Below are 24,870 nucleotides of genomic sequence, written 5' to 3' on the forward strand. Positions count from 1 at the left end.
TTTTTGTTGGATCAAATGTAATGTTCTTGGCTGTCTTGGCTATTTGCAAGTATGACGATTGCGATTCATTCAGGTTGAAGCTGGTGTTGATAGGTGGGCTCTTAGATTGAAGCTGGGGTTGACTTTGGGGCTTTGAAGTTGTTTCAATTGGTTTGATGAGGTTTGTGCTTGTTTCAATTGGTTTGGTGAGGTTTGTGTTGGTGATGAAGTTTGTTGTCTTATTTTGATTGTTGATTTTCGATTTGTTTGTTGGATGTGTAATATTTTTGATTTTAGATATTTGGTTTGATGGTCCATCAGTTCGATAAGGATGTGCAGGGGATGGAGTTTGTTCTATGAGTGTTGTTTTTGGAGGAAGAGGTTGTTTAGGTTTAATTGGTTGGTTGCTGTCGGAGACTAATTTAACTGACTTTACCTTTTGTTTCCGATTATTGATGTGGTTAGATAATCCGTCCAATGTTTTTGAGAAATTCTCAATATGTTTAAAGATGATTCCGAAAGCTTCTGAGTGGGTCATCAATGTTTGGTTGATACTATTCATTACAACGTCTTCATTTGTGTTCATTTTTTTTGCGTCGAACTCCCACCAAAAAAATGAGCAGCCACGATCATCAAGCAAACCTGCAGGCTCAAACCTCATCATCGTCAAATCCTGCTCCTTCTTCTGGATCGCCAGCTGCTCAAACTTTGAATTTTGAAACGTATCTGAGAAGCTTTGAAAGCCTCAAAAACGCTAATGGTAAGTTAATTTCGATCGATTATTGTCATACCCGATAATCATTACACAACTCTAGACACTGTTAACCTCACAAAGTTGTTAATTGAGTTGCGTGATCATTTAGAGAGTGCTTCGTTACCGGAATGTTTTGACTTTGCTTCTACAATGTTAAAACCATTATTGGAGTTCCTAAATGATGGAGTAAAGCCTAAATTCAGAAAAGATGACAAAGATCATCTACTTCGCCAAGTGATCATTGAAATTATTCAAAAATTGCCACATACAGAAGTAAGTTTTATCAATGATTGATTAATTGGTCACTATTTTGAAACTTATTAACATTGATCTGAATTTTAATATCACTACTTGACAACAAATAATTATTATTGACACTCATCTATAATTTTTAAATAGTTATATGAAGAGAGAAATGGAAGAAGAGAAGAACTCACTCTGCTCATGAACTCACTAATCAAAGTGCTAAAAACGGACAATGAGTTGAACGGAGTTGTGGCAATTCGACTCATAATTGATATTTACAAGTCATTCAAAACTAGCCTTCCAACTATTGTTCAACCTGTAGTCGACATTTTTCTTCAATTTTATGCAAATTTCGAAAAAACAATTGAAAAATATTTAGGAAGAAAACCAAAAGAAATAATTTATCTACTGGAGATGCCATTATTACAGAACCTTCAGATCAAGCTTACGATACGAGGGATTATCTAATACCTTGCATTGAAAGTTGCAAATTTATGATAGAATTACCTATATTTATTATATATTTCTTTAGAAGCAGTCCTTTGAAAGATACAACCAGTTTTACCACACTGTTCGAGAAAGTGCATGACATTTTTAACTATGACATTGCTGTTTCTGATGACATTATGGCATCACCTATTGGAAAGGAACGAGTGGAGGATTTCATGCTTTTGCGAGTGAAGACAATATCGTTCCTTGTTTATACATCCAAATACGTCGATAAGAAAAATGACAATGGCTATGTGAAAGATATTCCTAGATTTGTCATTAAATGCCTGAAGGAATGTCCTGATGAATGTATTACACCAAGAAAGGAAATGTTTTTGATTATGAGACACATTGTCAATGAAATTCCATTGGCTCAAAACGAACTCAGTGGAATTTGTTCTCATTTTATGCCCTACATGAATGACCTGACGAATGACTCTGTTTTAATTGGAAAAAGTAGATCAGCCTATGAAACTGTCCGTTCATCAGCCTATTCCACAGTTTTAGAAATACTCAATTTCAATCAAAACAAGATTGATTTCACTCCAACACAAATGTCTTCATGCATAACATTCTGCACTAAGTTATTATGTGATACCTCTCTAGGATTAGGTATTCATGCACTGGCTGTGGGTTTATTGGTTTCATTGTCTCAAACCATTTACAAAAATATTGCTGCGCAAATTCAACAACAACAACAACCATCATCATCAGAAAATGGCAGCACCACAGAACCTCCTCCTCCTCCTAATAATAATACTACTACTACTACCAACACCACCAACATTTCAGAACTGGTGAATATGCCTCACATCATCAGGTTCAAGGAAATACTTTTGAGTATTATCCGAGCATTTGTACAGAAGGTTAAATATCTTTCCAAGCTCATCAAAAAGATATCCAACTCAAAGAAAAAGCCAATATCGACTGAAAATGCCAATGATAACTCTATGATATTGCCATTTAGTCCATACAAGTTCAATGAGAATTTTATGAATGATATTACCTACTGCTGCACCATGTTTAAACATCTCATATTCGGTTTGAAGACGATAGTACTTGTTTTCACCTCTGTACCAAGAGATGAAAGATCCAAGTTCCCAGAATTACCACTCTTGAATAAGCTTTTCAGATATGGACTTGATTGCTTTGATATTTATAACCTGGTTAGTGAAGATACATCGAATGTTGAATCAATCACCAAACAAAAGATTGTCGAAGAGGAGAAGGACATTTTCAACAATTATTCCTCTCTTTATACATCTCTCTCGGCTCCACTTTTCACAGAGATATTTAAAACTCAATTTGAGTATCTCTACAAAAAGTTGTTGGATGGAAGGCCAATGACTTTTATTCACATACCAGCAAATGTTTTATCATCCAATCCAAATATTGCTTCTGTATTTTCAGAGATTTTACTTAAATTCTTATTGAAGAGAATGGACAAAATTGCAAAGGATCGAAAAGAAGCCCAATATATGCATAATTTATTCAAGTTAGTTTTTGGATCCACAGTTACCTTTCCAAAGAATGAGTCTGTTCTCAAGAATCATATGACTTCAATTGTAACGTCATGTTTTACATATGCTTCCAAATTCAAGGAGTGCATGGATTATTATTTGATTTTACGGTCTCTCTTTAATTCCATCTTATCAGCCAAGTTTGATTTACTTTGCAAAGAATTTGCACAATTACTTCCAACAGTGTTAGAAAAGCTCTCTGATTTGGTGAACAATGCTCACGACAGGGAAACAAGAAATTTATTTGTTGAACTTTGTTTGACAGTTCCATCTAAGTTACACGTATTATGTCCTTACCTTCATTTATTGATCAAACCAATTCTGTATGCTTTGCAACCTGGTGCTAGTGAGAAGGCAACGACTGCTGCATTAAGAAATTTGGATTTGTGGGTAACAAGCTTACGTAATGAATCTTTGGAGGCAATTTTGAAACCTGTTATTCCAGACCTTCTCAAAGCATTATTTACTCATCTAAAACCACAACATCATGCCAATGGAGCGACAGCAATGCGATTACTTGCAAAATTAGGAGGTACTCATCGACAGTATATGAGTGAATTGACATCAGTCAATACCAAGGAACATTCAAATTCACTCTTCTTTAATATTAATTTCAAAGGAAATAACAATATGATCTTCACACAAGATGATGATGATGAATCGAACATGCTCCCAGCAGATGACTTGGTAGATTTATCTATTGATATGTGTCTAGATCGAGATAATGATATCCAAACAAAGAAGAGCGCCTTTGATTTTTTGAAAACGTGCATTCTCTCAATGATATCCACAACAGAAGAGAAACTTGCTGTTCCAGATGATTTCAAATTTACTACCAAACATGTGCCAATTAAGAAATATTTCCACATTTCAGCATCTTCTCCAAAGATTGACAATTATTATCATGATGAAGTCAATGTTCAAGAATGTAAGACAACAATGCGATATGAAGGTGAGATTGCAATGTTCAACAAGGTGTTAAAGAGTATTTTCTTATTCCTGAGCTATGCTGTTAAGGAGAATCTCACTGAGTGTATTGAATTTACAAAGAATTTGATTCGACATTTTGCTATTACTGCCATTTTCAATTCATACAACTATGAGGAACCTTCAAAGTTCAGAATCAATCATGATTGGTTCTATGAAGTTCTTCTTGATGTTTATGAAGAAGATTGTACTGAAGCATCTCCAAATGTCAATGTTGGAGATTTCATTCTTGGTTTATTCACAGATTATGTTTATGAAATTTGTAATGACGAACCAGACTTGGTGATCCAATTTGGCATTTGGGAAAGACTTCAATCACGATTCACAAAATCTCTCTATCAACCCGAATGGTACAAGAAATGTGTTGGTGCAAGAGGAATTTTGTTTTTATGTGAAAGTATTACTCCTGTATGGCTTGTCCATTATGAGAGTGATATGTTGAAAGGTCTATTCTTCTCTTTGAAAAATCCACCGATTCATATGATTCCTCACACCAATCAAATCACCATCATGGCAGCTGAGACTCTCATTCGGTCCTGTTACCATACTCCCTTGTTAGATTTTACATTACTTTTCAGCAATAATATTTCTGAAAAGATTGAATACATTCAAGCAGCGCAAGTTCCTTCGACTCTTGCAGAGGGTGAATATATGGTCCATGCGGAGAAAATGGGAAAGGATCTTGTGTTCAAGAAACGATCACTTTTGAGCTTGATCTGTTCTGAACTTTCCTCACCTTTAAACCACATTCGAAAGATTGCTCAATCACTCTTGCGACTGAGCTCAGATCTGATGAACATTCCACTCTCATCCATCATTGATCGATTTAGACCAGATGCTTCTCAGTCCCAAAAGGATCAAAAAGATGATGGATCTGGAAAGAAAGATATCGGACTCGTCACTACATCATTGGAATATTCTGTACTTCAACTTTCAACAAGAGACAATAATGTTCCTGGACAATATATTTCCTCTCAATTCACAAAGGCACTTAATCTTTTGAGAAATGATGAACTTTATTCAAAAGATACCAAGGATCAGAAAAAACTTCTCGCCGCAAAATTGGTTGCTCTCAAGCTATTACGAGAGGCCATTGTCAGCAAAGAGCTTAGGTACAATGACAAGGACAGTAATAAGGATCAACTCAAAATCATGATTGAAACTATTTGCAAATTTTTGGTGGCCAATAACAAGGATGTCGTGACCATTGCAAAAACTGCACTACTGACATACATGTCACAATTCAAACCACCCAAAGACTCTCTTCAACAAGCATTGAGACAACTCAGCACCAATTTAGTCAAGTACACACAACTGACTTTTGCCTTTTCGTGCACAATGCTGCCTTTTTCTTAAAAGTGAATTCTAACATTCAAATTCAGCTCTCGAAGGCAGCATCTACTCTCTTAGAACATTTAAAAAAGTGGGCCGACAAGCAACAAATCAAACACATCTCGAATCAAAAAGAAAAACCAGTCGTTGCTGCTGAAATTGTTGCCCTATTTTCAATCATTCCAGATACATCCGATCATTTACCAGCACTCGTCAAGTTGGTTTTACTCTTAGAATCGGTTTGGGCTGACGAAATTAAGAGCTTGAATCCTTTTGTTGCTCCATTAGCCAAGTATTTGAACATTTATCCAGAACAGGCCATCAGGTTCTTATTTGAGACAAGTGGAGAACAATTCTGTTATGCTCTCTCCACAAAGAGAACTCTGAAAGTTATTATAGAGGTTCTAAACTCGAGAAAAGCCACTAACTTGAGAGCGTATCTATTTGCACATCCGAATGTCATCGCCAATCTTTTGAGTAGCGTGAATCATGTGGAATTTACTGAGAACCAGTCGTTTGCTTCTGATCCAAACAATGTTCTCATATTGGTAGGAAATATTTTCAAACTCAATCCAACTTTATTTGCTGCACACCGTGAAATATTTGATCAAGTGCTGAGAATATGGACTCTCTATTTACAACAATTGGCTCAAAATCCAAATGCTATGGATCTCTCTTCAGATACAACAACAACATCAAAAGGCCAATATATAACGGAGACTCAACGCATTCGTTTTACCAAAAAATTACTCAAACTAATGATTTCCTACTGCAACAATAATGAGAATGAAGTGGATACCTTATTTAACATGGTGAAAGTATTCAGTTGTGGACTAGTTATGGATTTGAGCTTTGTGATGGAGTTCTTTGAACTTCAAGTGGGAGGTGAATACAATCTCAAGAGACAAGAAGCCATTTTGAACAAATTTTTGGAAGAATTCAAAAAAGAGGGATCGTTCCAAATGAAATCAGACATTATCAAACATATTGCCATTCCTATTGTTAGGGGTATTGCTAAGAAAGAAAAACTTAACACCGATTTACTTCGTAGATTTATTGATGAAAAAGTTCTCTTTTCTTCTACTTTTGCTCATTTCACAGAAAAGGAAAAATATTCAATCAATACGGATTTGCTACAATTGCTTACATTATTTGTAAGATTTCTCCCTTCAACTCAACTTGATGTTTTAAAGAAAGAGAAGAATATTTTCAAATTTTGTTATGACAATTGTTGTAAGGATGATATTACTGCAGCCCAATGTGCATTCGTTCTGTTTGCTCATTTAATGAGTAAACTTGATCTCCCTCCCAAATTGATTCAACCCGTATATATTGCATTCTTAAAGGATTGCAAGAAGGATAGTAAATCTTTGGTACTTCCTGCACTCGATATGGTCATGCAGCCAGTCAAAAAGGCAGAATTGGCAAATGAACCTAAAAAGTTCCCTCAATGGATTAGATCCACAAAACAAACATTATTAGATGATATGCCATCTACTCATCAATTGGCAAACATTTGGACCATATTTATCAGACATGCTGATTCATTTTATGATTCCAGAGAATGTTTTGTTTACAAGATGATTAATGCTCTTTCAAAAATTGGTTACTCTTCCATTAATCTTGAGAATAAGAAACTTTACATTCAATTAGCGGATGTCATTATTTCTTGGGAAGAGAGAGCAGCTAAAAAGAGACTCTATGGAGAGGAGGATGATAATGAAAAGAAACGAAAGGTCGAACAGACCGATCTATCATCCGATGACAGCGGAGTCAAAAAACGAAAGGTCGATGAAGAAACTTCACTTTCTCTCTCTCCAATTGCATCATCATCGACTCATGAATTTACTCTAAAACCTCAATCCAGAGGAATTGTTTTGAACTTTCTTATTAGAATGTGTATCTTTGTGAGCCAAACGAGATCAGAAAAGCCACAAGCTCTCTATAAGGAATGTATTCAAATTTTAAAACGTTCTCTCCAGTTGTGGAAAGATGAACCTGTTTCATTGACTCAAGCAGAAAAATTCTTCCCCAACTCGGAAGAAAGTGCACCTACGATTGGTTCATTCACACTATCTTGTATACTTGAGTTGATGAATTTACTTGTGGAAATGAATAGAGATACCATTCAGTTGAATGCTCAATTTGCCAAGAGATTAATTCCATTCCTCACTACTCCCTACGTGGATGTGAACAGAAATGTTTGCATATTTTTTAAAACACTTTTCAAACATTTCGATCCTCTCAAATCCAATGACAAGGATGTGAAAGAGTTTTATGAAACTATTTGGAATTCTGTGAAAGAAACCATTACGAAATATGCCGCTAAAGATTTGCCACAACCAGCTGGAAATCCATTGATTGATATATCTCAACATTTGGTGTATGGATCATTTGGACATTTGCTTCTCTTACATGTATTATGTGAACATTATCGCAATGATGAAATCAAACAAAACTATTCAAAACCAGTATGTTCAATGTTGGGAAAGGCACTTAAGAATGTACCTCCAGCATCTCAAGAGAGTTCTTGGAGAGAGGTTTGTTTGGGATATATTGAATTATGTCTTTCCTTCCTTGCAGATGGAGTTAATCACGAGGCAGTATTCAAACATTATGGATCATCAATCTATCAGATAATTGAAAAGGCAGAGACTTATAGTTACAATATTCTTCATCTTGTTATGGATATTGTTCTCAACTGGTTACGAACAAATCCATCCTCTGAACTACAAAGAAGTTATACCTTACAACTTGATGATGGATTACAAACAACGACACTCAGCAAACGATACAAAATACAAGATCTTCAGAAGGCGAATCTCCTTGCTCGGTTGGGTTACTTGAGTGAACAATCTCAATCGAGTGAATTGGTTAAGAATTTAGGAATTGAAAATTTCAATCAATTCAGAAGAGAGTACTTTAATGTAGTGGCTGAATTGTATCAACAAATTGATGAAATTTCAGAGATTAGTTATGCAAAGAAGATTGAATCTTGCTTTATGGCCGGTCTAAAGATTGAATCAAAAGATTTGAGAGACATCAAATTAAGATTTATTTCTATTCTTAATCAAAGGATTGAAAAAACAGTACAAAAGAGACTTCAATTTGTGATTGATCATCAAAAATGGGAACCATTGAGTGATCGGTTTTGGATTAAGCATGCCTTAGAGTTGCTTCTTGAATCCATTGAACAAGAGGAAAAATTAACATGCCATCCCAAGATGGCTAAATTCCCACCTATTTCTACTAAACCTGTCATGACAAGTGCCAGAGGAGAATCCATTCATGTTACCTCGACTGCAGCTTTGGAGAAATTAAGAAAAATATTTGAAGATCATGAGCCATTCTTGCAATCCATATCTTCCATCAAGACTTGTAACATTATTACATCTCTCAAGACTCTAATCCGAAGCAACACGACGATGGTCTTAAAGACTTGGGGACAATTCTTTGCTTTAGCATGGAATTCTTTGAGTAATGATGAAAAACCACTCCTTCAAATTCAAATGCAAAAATTGGTCTCGATCGATTATCACTCGAAACAATACACCAAATATCCAAATGTGATCCAAGCACTGTTATTGGGGATCAACAATGCAGTGTTGAACAAAAAGAGAGATTTATCCACATTCAACTATTTATCTATTCACCCAGAAACACTCAAATTCTTAGGAAAGTCATTCAATGCTTGGTCTCTTACTCTTCCATTGCTTGAAGAAGAACTACGTTTTCTATTTACTACTGGATCTTTTGATGAAAAGACTGAAAAAGTGTGTCATTCTCTGACTGAACTCTATAGAGTATTGAAAGAGGATGATATTCTTTGTGGAATATTTAGATGTTGTGATATTACAGATCATACGAAATTGGTGCTTTCGTTAGAGCAGAGAAATAATTGGTGTGAAGCCCAAGAAGCACTTAAAGAATTGATTAACGCTTTTCATAAAGGAAACATTAAGAAGAAAGTTTCACACACAGAGTTACAGCTGTGGGAAGATCATTGGATTATCTGCTCTAAAAAGCTGCAACAATGGGACGAATTGACAAAATTTTCACAATCTGCTCCTGGCACTCATGGTTACTTTAATTTGGAATGTTTGTGGAAAAATGGACAATGGGCACAAATGAAGGAATTGTTCCAGAAGAATCAATCTCTGGAAAATCAACTCATGAAGTTTTATCATATTTCCTATTTGATCATGCAAGACAAAGAATCAGATGCTGGAGATGTATTTGCAATTTCTCAACAACTTGCTCTTCAACGATGGTGTGCCTTACCTTCGTTTATTTGTGGAAATCACACCTCCATGTTACAATGCTTTCAACAATTGTATGAGTTGAATGAGTCTGCTTCTCTTCTTAATGACACCAAAAGACCTCTCACAACACATGAATTGAAAGGCTTTTTAACCACTTGGAGAGATCGACTTCCAAACAAATATGAGGATATTACTGTGTGGAATGACATATTTACTTGGAGATGTCACTTGTTGAAGAAAGCCATTGAAAGATTTGATCAGAAGGAAGAGTATAGTCATCACAGAGCTCTTCTTCTCAATGAAACTATTTGGTCTCTTCACAAATTTGCCAAAATAGCTCGAAAACAAAACTTTATTGAGCCAGCATTGAAGATGCTTGCAGAAACTGGAAAGCTATTACCAACGCTCACAAGTGAAACAAGTGAAGTCTTTGTTCGAATCATTGAAGTGATCAAAAGTTTAATGAAAGATAGAAGATACAATGATGTATTGGATTATATTGAATCTGACACGATTGCAAACACCAAGATCAAGACCATTCAAAAGATGGAAATTTTAAGATTGAGAGGAGAAGTATTTTCCACTTGTGGAAGATATGATGAAAGTTATCAAACATTTGCTCAATCTATTTCATACTTCCCACAAGAACAGAAATTCATTTCTTCTGTGACAAGTACACCTGCTTGGGGAAAGAGTTTCTTCCAATGGGCTCTTGTTTTGGATAAATTATTTGTAGAGAAATGGAATTCACCAACAAGACATCAACGTCAAAAGCAAAATTCAACCAAACACCCAACTCAGTCCATGACAGCTCTTGAATTTGCAGAAAATTGTGTTGCTGCCTATTTACTTGCAATTCGATATTCTGGAGGCGCTACAAATCATCAAACGATTCAAGCTTCTGGAGCTACTGTTCGACAATATATTGGTCGAGTGTTGTGGTTACTTTCCTACGATGAACCTGCTTCAAATGATAAGACCAAGGGTGGATCTAATGTTGATTATCCTCTTCATAGAGTTGCTGAGAAGTGTATTAACGATATTCCAGCTTGGATGTGGATTCCATGGCATCAGCAATTGTTCACCATGTTGCATCGAAGGGAGTGTGAAGCTTCAATCGCAAAGCAATTGTTAAAGGCCGTTTTATACAACTTCCCACAAGCTGCTTTCCATACATTTAGAAGTTTTGTTCATGATCTTCGAGAATTGTTATCAGGAATTTCTAAAAAGTGTCAACCGACTGCAACTAGTACTGCTGGATCAACCAATCCATCTAGTTCAGAATCCAACCCTAACACGGCAGCTCCTTTAAGAGGTAGTAGTGCTAATATTCATGTTTCAATTATTAATAAGAGTGGAACGTCTAGTGGTGACTCAAATATTCCAGCAGGTCCTAATGCTGTGTATTTGGAAACATTTACAAAGATTAGAAGGAAACTTGACGATATCATGCATGATGGTAACAAGGTGCTGTTCAGTGATTTAGAAAGCATGTTTAAGGAGTTAACCAAATACAAATCGGAAAGTGAGGAAGAATTGACCAAATCTCTCGAATTAATGCTTGATAAGGCATATACTTTTAACATTTATGAAAACGCTGACACTATGGTAGATGAAGACTCTCAGGAAGATGACCTTCACTTTATTCCAAAGGAGTTGACAGATTATGCCAAAAGAATTGCAGATACGTACTTTGCAGATCCACCTGCACAATCTACAAATCCTCAACCTGTTCCAAAACCTCAATTTATTCTTGATTGTCAAAGCAATGTCATTACAGATATTCTTCCAAGAAAAGAAAGAAGAGACATGGCTAAATCTTTGAAATATGTTGAAAAGACATTGGATGCAGTGGGTCCAAGAAATTTATTAGAACTCACTAAAAATCTTAAACATTGGATTTGTTACTTTAGACGAAAGATTAATCTGTTACCAACTGAGATTGGAATTGAAAATCAAAAACCTAAATTATTGGAGCATAAAACCAATGTAGAATTGGAAGTACCGGGCCAATATGAGCTCACAAGTGATAGAGAGCCATTCTCAGAAAGACATGAAAAGATTCTTTGTCTGTTACCTTCTGTGAGTATGAAAGGTAGAAAGAACAAGGAGAATGAAAGAGTTATTGCTTTGAGAAGTGTCTCAGGAAAAGTTTTTAGATTCTTTATTCAATCCACAAGCAATGCTGAGCCACTTACTTTGAAAACAGAAGAAAAAGTCTCATCTTTGATAAGACACATTAATCGGTTATTGGACAAGGACAGAACTGCAAGAAGTCACAACAACATTCATATTGAATATCCTATAACTGTGACCACAAATCAAAGAATTCGTCTCGTACGCAAAGATTATGAACTCATTTCCTTGGAGGATATATTCTATGATTATTGTGAGTCTATTGGTAAATCTATTGATACTCCACTTATTAAATATTGGAAGGAAATGGACAAGGCATGCAAAACTCATATCAATGAGTTTGAGAATAAGCTCAATGTTTATCAAACCTTTGTGGAACAAAGTGACAAGATACCAGATGATATTTTGTTAAATTATATTAGAAGTATTTGTCCAAGTTGGTCTGAATTTTATAGCATAAGAAAGACATTTGGAGTACAATCAGGAGTTTATAATATTTTCAGTCATCTCTTACACACTAAGGACAGACATCCATACAAGATATTAATATCCAAGAATAGCGGACATTTAATGCAATTTGATTATAGACCTAATATGCACAAATCAAGTGGTATTATTCAAAGAGATGATCCAACACCATTCAGATTCACTAGAAATATTTCTCAATTCCTTTCTCAATTTGGTGTTGAAGGTTATTTGTTGAATACCATGTCTGCTGTTGCTTGTTCTCTCTCTGAAAATAAGGATTTATTTGAAACATTAATGCAACTATTTATTAGAGATGAATTGATCTCCTATCATAACTTTAATGTTGATCTGTTGAGCAATGAGAGTAGTACACCTACTGGAGAAAATAGATTTTTATTTAACGATGAGTTGATGAGAAGTTGCGTTCAGCAAAATGTCGACCACATTCTTGAAATGGTTAGAGAATTAGCTCCAGCCATTCCAACTCACTTAAGCTGCAATCCACCTCAAACATTACCAGTGAAGAAGAAATCAAAGAAAGATACTGCAACCTCTGAAAGTGCAACAAGTGAAGTATCAACACCTTCTTCCATCACAACTCCATCAACGCCATCCATGTCGAGCAGCGCAACAACCACTACTGCTACGTCATCAATGACTGTCACACCTTTCGCAAACGCTACCAGTCTTTTGGATCTACCACCTCTCAATTACAAGGTTTATGAGCTTATCCAACAAGCATCTTCTGCAGAAAAGTTGTGTATGAAAGATCCAATCTATTATCCTTGGTTCTAATAATATTGATCTGTATTAAACATTTTACTTTGTCGAAAAATTAAATCCTTATTCAATCCTCTTTAAATGCTTTTTCAATGAAAACAATCTCCTTGGCCACATCGTCGAGCATGGTTCTTGTGAAAACTTCATCGGCGTGACCCATGTGGTGAACCTTAACGAGCTGATGACTCTTTGTGGGTTCTTTCGACTTGTTTCGAATTGCAGCCATTGTTTTTGCAACGTTCCAAATTGGGCATTGAAAATCGTCATGGCTTGCTGTCATTAATAGAGAAGGAAACTGATTTACAGAAGATGTCAGGAGAAGGTGGTAGGGTGAATATTTCATCATGGTCATGGCAATATGTATGTCTCTCTTTGGGTCTCCATATTCATCAAATTCATGCTCAGTCAATGGAAGCGAATCATCCAACATGGTTGTCAGAACATCCAAAAACGGCACTTTTAACACCAAACATTTAAACAATTGTTCAGACTCAAACATGAGATGTGTGGACATCATCAATAATCCTCCGGCACTAATTCCTCTCCCAATAAACATTCCATTTCTCGTCATGTTCCTCACATTCACCATATAATCCATGACTTGTTTGAGATCAGTCATGCTATTCATTTTGTGTTCCTTAATTCCTTGTTGATACCAAGACAAGCCATTTTCTCTACCTCCTCTCACATGTGCAAAAACAAACATGTATCCTCTTTTCAAAAAGTATTCTCTATAGAAATAGTATAATGTGTTACTCGAGACTTGTAAATCTTCCATGAGATGAGTTCCATATGCTCCATATCCCACCACAAAACATTTGCTATCAGGTTTGATTTTAGTCTTATCATAGAGTATTTTGATAGGAATGTGATTGCTTCCAATCTCTGTGCATTCACATATCAGATTCGAGTTTTCATTCGTGTGGCTACCATGTTCTAATGATGATGATGAGGATGGATTGAAAACGTTCATGAGATTATTGGTGTCAAGATCATAACTCACTTTGATAGGATCTTGATGGAGCAATGAGTGACATTTCACATTGTACCTGTTTTCGTGATATTCTAAATTTGCTCCAAGCTCAATATAGTGTGTGTCTGGAACCACGGGAAGGTATTCAAATTTGTTATTTGCAATGTCATATTTCAATAGCTTGATTAAACTATTTTCTACAATATATACCACCAGATATTTTGAGAAAATATCAATTTCATGAATGGACTGATCACTCTTGTGACGATAGATCAATGTTTTTGGGGTTTCACCAGAAGAGTTTCTCACGTCTGATCCTGAAGCTCTGTAAATATCCAAATCTGTATTTGGTGAGGAATTAGAAATGATGAAAAAAGTGTCTGTCTCTTTGTGATGTTCAAAGAAAAATTGAATTCCATTCTGTCTACTATGAAGACATGTGCGAGAATAATTTCCATTTCCATCTGAGTGAAGTAGATGTACCTCTGTTGTGTTCTTGCTGTTAATCGAAATGTATTTGAACGTATTTGCTTTAGTGCATCCAATATCAATGAAAAACCTGTCGTCATTCTCCTCAAGTATTAACTGTTCTTCAAAACTATCGAACGAATAATTTCTATAAAATCGATGAAAAATTTTGCTTGTTCTGTGTTTCTCATCCGTCGTAGTGAATAACAAACCGAATCCATTCGCTTCAGGACTCAATTCAAAGTTAGAAATATTGAGAATGTCATCAATGACGTGGAGCAGCTTTTTCTCGCTTTTTATAAATACAAACAACCGATAATTGATGTCCACAACAGTTGCAGCATATTTGAGGCAATGTGAAGATTTTTCCTTCATAATTTTGTATGATAAGCTTCCATTTTTTGAAAGTTTCTTGGCATTCTTTTTCACATACTTTTCAATTTCGGAAGTAAACTCATGCTTGTTATAAATGACCTCTAAATTTGAATACGCAAGTGAGAGAGTTTTTGAATGTAAGGACCTCTTCGATAAATGTCTGCTTGCAAATGTTTGACAAACATCTCGGTAAAAGGACTCTGAAAAAATTAGTTCTTTGGGTATTGCACTTTTTGGGATTCTGGCAATATATTCATCAAAATTAAATGATATCAATATCCATTCACCAGCTGTTTCAATATCTGAGATTAGTAATTTTTCACTATATCTATATACATTTCTTGAAATATAATTTTGTTGCATATCTTTCAACTCTTTTTTTACGCGTTTGACTTCTTCTTTATGTTCTTCAAAATAATGTTCATAATATTCCGATTCTTGATGGATATAATCTTGAAGAGCAGCTTCATTGAAGGATAATTTATAGTATGGATCATTAACTTCAAAACCATGTATTGTGTACTTTTCAGCAAGCTGTTCGCTCCTCAAAAAAGGCTCAGATATGGAAGAACTCTTTTTCTTTTTGAATAGAGAAAAGAAAGACCTTCTCATCATTGGAGGACATGTATATATACTCTGAATCATTTCATTCTTGGCCCAACTGCAATTCCGAGCTACCATACGAGCAGAACCATATCCTGCACAAGCAACAACCAATTTCTTCATTTTTTTGAATTTTTGAAGGTTGTAAATGACATCTATAAAAGCTCGGAATTATATGATCGTAAGATTATTCACATATTAATAAATATTAATAATATAATAATTAATGCATACTTTTTTAATGACATTATTTTTAATCAATTTAATTCTATTATCATCATCCGGAATTAATTTGAATCCAGAAAAAGCTTTCACCTAAAGTTGTTACTCTGGAATGGAGTCTGGTTTCACAGTTACAAAAGCTTCAACTCCAAAGAACTTGGGCAGACCTAATGAGCCTAATTCTCGAGCTGTTTCAGTATTTCTGTCTTTAGCTCTCTGCCAAAACTCTCGAGCATCATCACCAGGGAATAACGCTCTATCTTTTTGAGACTGATGTTTGAAAATGGCATCAATCTTCAAATCCATTTGATATTTAGTGAATGGAATAAAATAGGTAGCTTCGTCAACATCCCTATTCATTGTCAATCAGTATCAGTACACAAGTACACATGTCAAGAAGAAAATTCAAAAATGATAAGAAATACATCATGAACAGTAACATACCATTCTTGCCATGCTCCTCTGTACAACCAACAAGTAACATCTTGGACTTGGTCTCCCATTTGTTCTAAAGCAAACTTGATCGCTCTGTACACAACACGGTGAGTACCTAACATAAAGAAATAAATTTTGACACTATCACACAATGATCAATTAAACCTACCATTTGGATCTGAAAGATCAGCAGCAATAAAGACATGCTTTGGTTTTTGTTGGTTAATTAAATCCTTAATCATATCAATATCTTCCTGGCCAAGAGGTTTCTTTTGTACTTTACCAGTTCTATAGAATGGTAAATCAAGGAAAATGCAATCTCTTTCTCCTTGTAATCCAAGAACATCAACAGCATCCATGGCCTCGGCTTTTCTAATATTTGCCTTCAACTTTTGAAGTAATTCACTATCTGGATCGTTCTTGTCTTGCTTTTCCAAAATTTTAGAAACGTCTTCCTTGTGAATGACTTCCTTACCCAAAACTTCACCAGTGAGAGCACTAAATCTTAAATGGTTCTTGACATTGTTTTCATGAACACTCACAGATCCATTGGTCATGTAACAAACTTTCACATTAATGTCTTTAGTGTCACGCTCTTCAGGACTCAATTTTTTCTTTTCTCTTGGAAATGATACAATGCATCATGGCTCCCATACTAATCACATCATCATCAGGGTGAGGAGAGAAAATCAAAACTGGCTCATTAATGTTGTCTGGAACAATTTTAGACTCCTCAGAAGCAAATGCAATTCTCTTCATCAAATCTTGAAAAACACTGAAACACAACTTGTCAGTATGGAATTGTTCATGAGCCAACAAACTTGTTAAACCATTTTGCGCAAAGTCTTCAGATCCCAGCTCACAAATTCCCTTTCCTGTTTTCTTTGCCAAATCAATGACTGCCTTCTTTTTCCATTCAAATGTCCAATCTTTGAAATTTCTATCAATAAGCCATGGAGTTTTAACAATCTTCAACAAATTACCAGCAGCAATATCAAAATAGTAATGACAATTTGGATGAACTCGAAGGAATGTGGCTGGACAGTCGGATGGGTCTTCATATTTGAATTCCATTGCCTTCTTGACAATGGCAGCCTTTGATTCACCAGTAGCCATGAGAATAATTTCTTTCGAATTGAGAATAGTGTTGATACCTTGTGTGATGGCTTTTGTTGGAACATTTGAGATTCCTTTGAATGATTGAGCTGCATCTAATCTGGTCTTTTGATCCAATAAAACTAATCGGGTTTGATCGGAAAGATGACTATCGAACAGGAATGAGTGAATTTTTGAAGAGAATTGCGAAAGAAAAACCTACCTTCCAGGTTCATTAAAGCCAATGTGACCTGTTCGTCCAATACCCTAATAATAGGATTGCAAGGTGTGTGAAAAGTGAAAGGGCCGTGCGTGTGAGCACGTAAAATGAGTGGCACAGCACAACACATTGCGACACAAAGAAGGTATGTCAGTAGTGGTAGTAGTAGCGGTGGTGGTCATCAAAGGTCCGAAACACACAATTCATAGATGCAAATTTAAATCATCAAACAAACAACAACCTACCAACAATGCCAAATCAAAACCACCATATTCTCTAATCTTTTTCTCATAATTCATACAAAATTCCTTTACTTGATCCTCACTCAAAGTTCCATCTGGAATATGAATATTTTCTCTCTTGATATCAATATGATTAAATAAATTTTCATTCATAAAGTAGTGATAGGATTGTTTATGAGTTGGTTCCATTGGATAGTATTCATCCAAATTGAAAGTAACAACATTTTCAAAAGAAACAAGACCCTTCCTATGTTTTTCAACAAGAGCCTTGTAAGTGAGAATTGGAGTCGAGCCTGTTGGCAAACACAACACGGTAGGCTTTTTTGCTTGGTCATTCTCCTTGATGATTTGAATGATTAGATCGGAAACAGCCTCTGCCATCTCTTGTGGTGTTTTGGTGATATGGACCTTGTCCGAAGTGTAATTTACCATGAACAAGGCACTGGTATCAATAAATTGGTGTCCGCCTAACATGATTCTGATGATGAAGAGAGAAAAGGCTTTTTTTGTTTTAGTGGGTGGTGTTTATGCAACGGAGGAGTAATAACGATGAAGGAGATGCAACACAGTAGAGGTCTAAATAACGAGTGTCGTGAAGGACGATGGCAATCTGATTGAGTCCGATGCTACTTACTGCTTGAAAATTCAATGTGGAATCATCATGTGTGTGAGTTTGGTTATAATTGATGATTCCACTTTTGAATGACGTTTGCCTCTATGATGATGATGAATTGAACCGTTATCATCTCTCTGATTTTCATTCGAGATAATAATCAAAGCATGTGAAGGAATGTTTTCATGTTGATGGACATGGTCCCATGAAAGACCTGAAAGGCTGAACGAGACGCCAACAATATTGTTTTCGAAATCGAACTCATGAGAGCATGCTCAAAGAACCAACAGGATCCCCGAGCAGCCCGCACAAACATGGACCACATGGTGCTGTGAGATGGAATCGAAAAAATAAAATCGAATTAAAATGAAAAATTAAATTTAATGTAACGTTCATAACGGTCACATTTTTGGGTACCACTTTACAAAACCGTTTTTCAATTTAACCAGTTCGAGAGAATGCTCGAGGAAAACAAGCTGAAAAAAAAAGCGAACACATCATCACTACGACGGCATTGCTGCTGCTCCTGCTCCGAGTCTCACAACACCATGAACCACCTCGAACCTGAACTCTTTGCTCACTACAAGCAACTCCAAAAGGAAGAACCTGTCCTCAAGGAAAATCCACATCGTTTCGTTCTCTTCCCAATCGAACATCAAAAGGTTTGGGAGATGTACAAGAAGGCCATGGCATCTTTCTGGACTGCTGAAGAAGTGGATCTCCACACAGATATTGCTCAATGGGAAACTCTCAATACCAATGAACAACACTTCATCAAGACTGTTTTGGCCTTCTTTGCTGCCTCCGATGGTATTGTGAATGAGAACTTGTGTCAACAATTTATGGCTGAAGTTCAAATTCCTGAAGCCAGATGTTTCTATGGATTCCAAATTGCCATTGAGAATATTCATGCAGAGATGTATTCAACTCTAATTGAAACCTACATTAAGGACACGAGAGAAAGACATCGTCTCTTCAATGCCATTGATACTGTTCCATCCGTTCAAAAGAAGGCTCGTTGGGCTTTGAAATGGATCAACTCGGATAACTTGTTTGCTGAACGATTGATTGCCTTTGCTTGTGTGGAAGGTATCTTCTTTAGTGGATCTTTCTGTTCCATCTTTTGGATGAAGAAGAGAGGTTTGATGCCTGGATTGACCTTCTCCAATGAATTGATTTCTCGAGATGAAGGATTACACACGGACTTTGCTTGTCTCTTGTATTCCATGCTCAAATATACCAAATTGCCTCAAAAGGTTGTACATTCATTGGTCAGTGAAGCTGTTGAGATTGAGAAGGAATTCATTCGAGAATCTCTCCCTGTGGACTTGATTGGTATGAATTCTCGTCTCATGCAACAATACATTGAATTTGTTGCTGATCGATTACTTGTCTCGATAGGATATGATAAGGTTTACCTTGTCCAAAATCCATTCGATTGGATGAATATGATTTCAGTGTCTGGTAAGACGAACTTCTTTGAGAAGAGAGTTGGTGAATATGCAAAGGCAAACATTATGTCACCAAAGAGAGAGAAGGTCTTTAGATTGGATGATGATTTTTAAATTGTCGCAACGACAGCAGCTCCTTTCCAATCTTTTCCAAAGACCCATCTCTGCCCATCCTGCCAACAACAACAACAACCCTTCTCTCACCCCCAACACAGCAACACACTAGGCCTCCCTCTTGCTTTCAACTAGTTCGGATCCGAACTCTCTCTCTACCTTATCAGCACTCTCATGACATCCATTTAAATACTGGGTGTATTAGTGGTGTCCATTGTACATAAATAAATTCTGAATCCTTATCAATAAATTCTGCAAAAATTTGCGAGTGACCTTTGTTTGGTTTACCTTCAGCAATCGCAAATCCCTAAATCTTGAAGAGCACAAAAAGAACAAGAACACATTAAAGGCGAAATGGCAATTCAAGACAGATAATTTTGTGGATGCAATCGAAGGTCTTAAAATATCTTGATACCGAAACCGTTGCAGAAGCCTTTTAAAGGCACTTCCCAATTTCCAAATTTTCGATTTCAACACATTCGGGGCAACCAAATGTAAAATTATTGCAAGCACAACACACGAGGATATGATCTCAGAGAAAAATCCTGAAGAAGACATTGCGTTTGTGGAGTATGGTTGGATAATTTCGGAAGAGTCCGTATTGTCCTCTTCATGCATTTGTCCAAAAACATGATCCCATAAAGATGCAGTCGTGCCATTCTTCAAACTGAAGAACAACAACAACAACACAAAAAAGAGTCGTTTTGAAAGCAAGCAATAGATCTATTACTTGCTCACGAGACTATCCGAAGACTGCTTCAGAGCACCTGCATCTTCACCTCGTTGCATCCTCTCCAACTTGAGGTCTTTTTCAAAACCTCCAAGAAACCTTCTTCTCGAATTGTGGTGCAAGTATACCTCCATTCCTTCGATCCTTCACCAACTCAGAGCTTCCTTCCCCCACCATGCATGCTCAAAACGTCTTCAAGTCCATCTCTCAAGAGATGATCCAAGGTGGCTCTCCCAACGATGGTGATGATGAACTCTCCATTCCTTCGAGTGCATCCCCCATTGTAACAACCTCTTCTCGTTCCTTCATCAACAATGGTGTCATTTACTTGGATTCACCCTCTAAAATCTCCGAATGCTTGGAGTCCTTCTTGGAACCACTCAATTTTCAATCTATAACCATAGGTCCATCTGCAGATTCTTTGGAGGCCACTCTTCTTCAAAGCTTTCCAAGCAAAGACTATGTGAATTCTATCCTTAACCGTGATTCCTTCCCTTCATCCCTCAATTGTCCTCTTTTTGTGTACAGGAATAAGGACATGATTTCATTAATCGATTCTTTAGTGATTAACTCCATATCTTCTTCGCCATCACTCAAACAACACATTGATAACTCCAATCATCGAACTTGTCAGCTTCAGCAAGCTTCGAATGATCTAAACAAACTTCTTCAAGAGCTTTCAGGAAGAAATCCTCCGACAAGGAAAAAGATAGAGAAGAAAAGGACCAAGTCTTCAATTTTAGAACGACGAAAATGCAGATTTTCAATTCAAACTGATTCCCTAGGAGAATAATTATTCTACTAATAAATGAATGTTGATCATTTCATTTTCTTTTTGAGTGTTGACTTTCGACGACTTTTTATGGACTTGATGACATCTGTCAGTCTTAATAAATATCAAAAAAATGCTTGAAATGCAAACATCGACATTCATGTACAGCCAAGTCTCAATACAACACTCGGTCATTCCTAACGATGTATTCGACTTGAAACTTTTGGACAATAGTTTAAATAAACAAACACTAGATACGAGCACGTATGCAGACAACATGACACAATGTGGGATTTACATGCATGAACGGAAGCACACCCAGCAACAGGATTGGTGTTCTCTCCGATTTGAAAACCTTGACTCGGACTTCAAAAAACGTAAATACGACAACAACAACCAAGATGCAACGAATGAATTTCAAATAACTAAGAAAAAGAAAAACGAGCCTTACTCAATGAAAAGTGTTGGTAATACTTCATCACCACCTCAATCCAACACAATCTATTTAGAGTGGATGAAAAGAAGAAGCAATACCGAACAGGTTTATGAATATTTCATCCATAACAGAGAGCATGATTTCATTAACAGTGACAATAGCATGACTCTTGATGAGTAAAAGTAAATAATCTTTGCCTAGATCATAAGGAGAACGGAGCCAATTTGACATCTTGCAATGCGTAGGATTCTTTATTCTTTTTCCTAGGTACAACTCCCTTCACCAGTAAACATCAATGATTGATTCTCATCATCATTACTTTTCATCGGAAGATGCCTCCGCTTTAGGTACTTGATTCTTCTTGTTCATTTCGTAACTAATTTTTCGAGTAAGGTGATATAATTGAATGATTTCATTGACAACATGCATGGACAACATGAGTAAATTCCTTGGTTTAACCACCCAAGCGAATCTCATGAAAATTCCGCTGTAGCAACACAGAGCAAAGGTCATTGGACCTGAGACTTTTTCTGGGGGTCTATCATAATCCATGATTGCGGCAATAACAATACCCCAGTTGGCTTTTCAATAAGGAATGTATATCATCGGGATCATGTGGTTGAACAATGATTAGGGAAGAGAACTAACACTTACCAAAAGGTCCCCAAAAGTGTGTGGTTTTTGGCCCTTAATGATTCGGAGATGAATATCATTGAAGAAACCCTCTCAACTTACCCACCGGTGAATTCCAAAACTGTACGAGTAATTTCCTCAACATTTCAATCTATGCTTAATAAAAGATGATGGACAACGAATGTTTCGCAATTTTTTTCATGATGAGGAGATCATCATCGAGGTGTTATATAAAATTGGAAAAGAACTTTCATCATGACAGACACGATCAGATCGATAGATGTGATGAACGGGTCAACAGTTGCTGTATTGTTCCTGGAGGTGATCGTTTGAATGAAGTTATATGAAATTTCCTGATCTCAATATTTTCAACTCTGATTTCAAGGAGGATTATAGTATTCCAGACAGTTGACAATATTCTCGAAAGCTCGTTTCTTGCAAACAACGCTAACAGCAAGGTGTGTATAAACTGTATGAAGAGAAAATAACATTCAGGACATGGTTTCATTGGATATGACTTGAAAGGAAGTATTGCAATTTATGGAAAATGGACAAGTAATTATTTGGATGATTTCCAAACATGCATCCAAAGATTACAAACACAAGCGTTGGTCACACCACACACCACACTCTTCTATTCAAATTATTGTTAATTTTCAAAAATTAAAGAACATTCAAGATTTTACTCACACAACATGAAATTAAAACACTTTATGGTTCCAACTGAAAAAGTTGTAAAGGTGAGTTGAACAAATCATTTATCTCTTGTTGTTTACCATCGAAATGATTCAATGAAAGGCCCCTTCCAATCAACGACTAAAAGAAGTTGCAAGTTTAATGGTCAGAGAAAATATTGGATCGGTCGTATTGGTGAGTGTTTTCTTCAATTCGATTTGAAAGGAACAACTCTTCAATGAAATCAACATGTTTACTTTCAAATCTATTACTAATCACACATTCACTCATCGAACACATCCATGATAGGTGGATCCTTCAGATAACAATCATCCAGTTGGAATTCTCACAAAAACAGATCTCGTTCGAGAATGTCTAAAATCCGATTGTAACGTTGAGCTTCCAGCAGAATCAGTCATGTCCAGAGATTTAACGTTTGCTAAGGATTACCTTGAAGAAGAGCAAGTCGCTGAAACAATGAGTTCTAAAAACATTCATTATGTATTGGTGGAAGATGAACAATCGAATTGGGTAGGAATGGCTTCCACAGTGGATATCTTGACGGAAATAGCTGCATCACACAAAGCATTTCCCTACAATAGAAGAAGAAAAGTCGAGTATTGATATTTTGGTCAGGTTTTCTTCAATTTATTTGAATAAACTTTCCCTTCTAACTCGATAGCTGAACATGGAACTTGGTCGAGGCAAGCAAAAAAAATATGAGCAGTTCTTCTTTTGAACAGCAGAACCCTGCAATCCAAAGACTCTCACAATGCAGCGATCCTCATCTTGCGTATTCGGCACGGTTGAAACAATGTTTAGTCATTCATGGTGAGGAACCACATCACTTTTTCAAATGTATTTGTGAAAAATTGAACGGATTTGTGTCCAATCCCACAATATTCCCTTGGACTACTGGGACGAGCAAGGAAGTCTTTGAGCCCTATTCCGATGATGACAAGATTGAAAATTTCTTGAATTGTGTGGATGTTCTTGACACAAGACAATTGCCTCACGTAGAATCTGATATTTTGTTGTATTATGATTTGATTGTGTTTCCATTGTATTCAACTTTGGGTAATAATGAAAAGTTTATTCTCCGTTTGCAACAATTAATTTCTGAAAAACGAATAGCAATATTATTCTTGAGAGGATATGTTCCCTTTGAATTGGGATATGTGATCGAACATCATTATAGAGATTATGAGTTATCAGGAAAAGTAATTTTTGATTTGACAGTGTTCAATGAGCTCAGTTCAAGAAGTGAAGTCCTGTCTAAATTTCAAACAAAACACCACGATATTTTAACATCTGTTGCAGAGAATCCACAAAAATTAATCTCTCTTGATAATTACCTTTTTGGTTTAGATCAAGAGAGACTGAATGATGATCCTTCCGTGTGGCATATCGTTTGTAAGAGTGAAGATGATAGGTTTTGTTTATTAATTCACAAAGAACATAGAGTAATGTTTACTCCTTGGTATGGGTTTAGTCATGGAAATTTGTTTTCACATGATATTGTGAAATATTTCTGTAAATTTTTACTAATGGAGCATTTGATAGAACGAGAGAGCAAACTCAAAAAGGATCTTCTTTCGAAATTGAAAAATAGACAATTAACAGACTTACTAGTTGTGATCGATGACTGTTGATACTAATATTCATGTGTCATCTTTAAATTTGAAAGCTGTTAAACTACAATTTCAATAAGTTACACATAATAATTTCATTCTCAAGTTCCATTTGAAAAGAAAATTGCAATATATAGCTCCTTAAAGTAGCCTTTTATTTGAGCTGGATGAAAAGAAACACTCACTCTTTCGTACATGATCATAAATATAAAACAAAAGAGTAAATTTC

At 36.0% G+C, this 24,870-nt stretch overlaps 11 protein-coding genes across 11 annotated transcripts in view; 7 read left to right on the top strand and 4 right to left on the bottom strand.

Moving 5' to 3' along the window:
• The window catches only part of FDP41_007242 (uncharacterized protein), a gene marked incomplete at both ends in the record, with an annotated part of 895 nt that extends 785 nt beyond the window's left edge, over positions 1–110 (top strand). The window contains one exon of the mRNA XM_044710966.1: positions 1–110. This exon is cut by the window's left edge and continues 247 nt beyond it. Within this exon, the coding sequence (XP_044558568.1) occupies positions 1–110 (110 nt within the window).
• A 484-nt stretch (positions 111–594) lies between these two features.
• On the top strand, positions 595–12,968 carry FDP41_007243 (uncharacterized protein; the record flags this gene model as incomplete). Its single annotated transcript, XM_044710967.1, has 5 exons — positions 595–739; positions 795–1,006; positions 1,133–1,260; positions 1,359–5,274; positions 5,358–12,968. The coding sequence occupies 5 exons, from the start codon at positions 595–597 to the stop codon at positions 12,966–12,968; spliced, it is 12,012 nt and encodes a 4,003-aa protein (XP_044558569.1).
• A 52-nt stretch (positions 12,969–13,020) lies between these two features.
• On the bottom strand, positions 13,021–15,495 carry FDP41_007244 (uncharacterized protein; the record flags this gene model as incomplete). The annotated part of the gene is made up of 1 exon (XM_044710968.1): positions 13,021–15,495. The coding sequence occupies one exon, from the start codon at positions 15,493–15,495 to the stop codon at positions 13,021–13,023; it is 2,475 nt and encodes an 824-aa protein (XP_044558570.1).
• Positions 15,496–15,696: 201 nt separating this feature from the next.
• On the bottom strand, positions 15,697–16,586 carry FDP41_007245 (uncharacterized protein; the record flags this gene model as incomplete). The annotated part of the gene is made up of 3 exons (XM_044710969.1): positions 15,697–15,946; positions 16,039–16,144; positions 16,199–16,586. The coding sequence occupies 3 exons, from the start codon at positions 16,584–16,586 to the stop codon at positions 15,697–15,699; spliced, it is 744 nt and encodes a 247-aa protein (XP_044558571.1).
• Positions 16,587–16,626: 40 nt separating this feature from the next.
• FDP41_007246 (uncharacterized protein) lies at positions 16,627–18,060 on the bottom strand (the record flags this gene model as incomplete). The annotated part of the gene is made up of 3 exons (XM_044710970.1): positions 16,627–17,293; positions 17,348–17,391; positions 17,590–18,060. The coding sequence occupies 3 exons, from the start codon at positions 18,058–18,060 to the stop codon at positions 16,627–16,629; spliced, it is 1,182 nt and encodes a 393-aa protein (XP_044558572.1).
• A 687-nt stretch (positions 18,061–18,747) lies between these two features.
• FDP41_007247 (uncharacterized protein) lies at positions 18,748–19,764 on the top strand (the record flags this gene model as incomplete). Its single annotated transcript, XM_044710971.1, has 1 exon — positions 18,748–19,764. One exon carries the CDS (start codon positions 18,748–18,750, stop codon positions 19,762–19,764), a length of 1,017 nt encoding a protein of 338 aa, XP_044558573.1.
• A 905-nt stretch (positions 19,765–20,669) lies between these two features.
• On the top strand, positions 20,670–21,287 carry FDP41_007248 (uncharacterized protein; the record flags this gene model as incomplete). Its single annotated transcript, XM_044710972.1, has 1 exon — positions 20,670–21,287. The coding sequence occupies one exon, from the start codon at positions 20,670–20,672 to the stop codon at positions 21,285–21,287; it is 618 nt and encodes a 205-aa protein (XP_044558574.1).
• Positions 21,288–21,399: 112 nt separating this feature from the next.
• FDP41_007249 (uncharacterized protein) lies at positions 21,400–21,882 on the top strand (the record flags this gene model as incomplete). Its single annotated transcript, XM_044710973.1, has 1 exon — positions 21,400–21,882. One exon carries the CDS (start codon positions 21,400–21,402, stop codon positions 21,880–21,882), a length of 483 nt encoding a protein of 160 aa, XP_044558575.1.
• Positions 21,883–22,017: 135 nt separating this feature from the next.
• Positions 22,018–22,480, bottom strand: FDP41_007250 (uncharacterized protein; the record flags this gene model as incomplete). Its single annotated transcript, XM_044710975.1, has 3 exons — positions 22,018–22,283; positions 22,357–22,389; positions 22,438–22,480. The coding sequence occupies 3 exons, from the start codon at positions 22,478–22,480 to the stop codon at positions 22,018–22,020; spliced, it is 342 nt and encodes a 113-aa protein (XP_044558576.1).
• Positions 22,481–23,030: 550 nt separating this feature from the next.
• On the top strand, positions 23,031–23,634 carry FDP41_007251 (uncharacterized protein; the record flags this gene model as incomplete). The annotated part of the gene is made up of 3 exons (XM_044710976.1): positions 23,031–23,075; positions 23,134–23,205; positions 23,320–23,634. 3 exons carry the CDS (start codon positions 23,031–23,033, stop codon positions 23,632–23,634), a joined length of 432 nt encoding a protein of 143 aa, XP_044558577.1.
• A 95-nt stretch (positions 23,635–23,729) lies between these two features.
• Positions 23,730–24,662, top strand: FDP41_007252 (uncharacterized protein; the record flags this gene model as incomplete). Its single annotated transcript, XM_044710977.1, has 1 exon — positions 23,730–24,662. One exon carries the CDS (start codon positions 23,730–23,732, stop codon positions 24,660–24,662), a length of 933 nt encoding a protein of 310 aa, XP_044558578.1.
• Between the last annotated feature and the right edge of the window lie 208 nt (positions 24,663–24,870).

Source organism: Naegleria fowleri, assembly GCF_008403515.1.
Source record: "Naegleria fowleri strain ATCC 30894 chromosome Unknown tig58, whole genome shotgun sequence".
NCBI classification, from domain to species: domain Eukaryota; phylum Heterolobosea; class Eutetramitea; order Acrasida; family Naegleriidae; genus Naegleria; species Naegleria fowleri.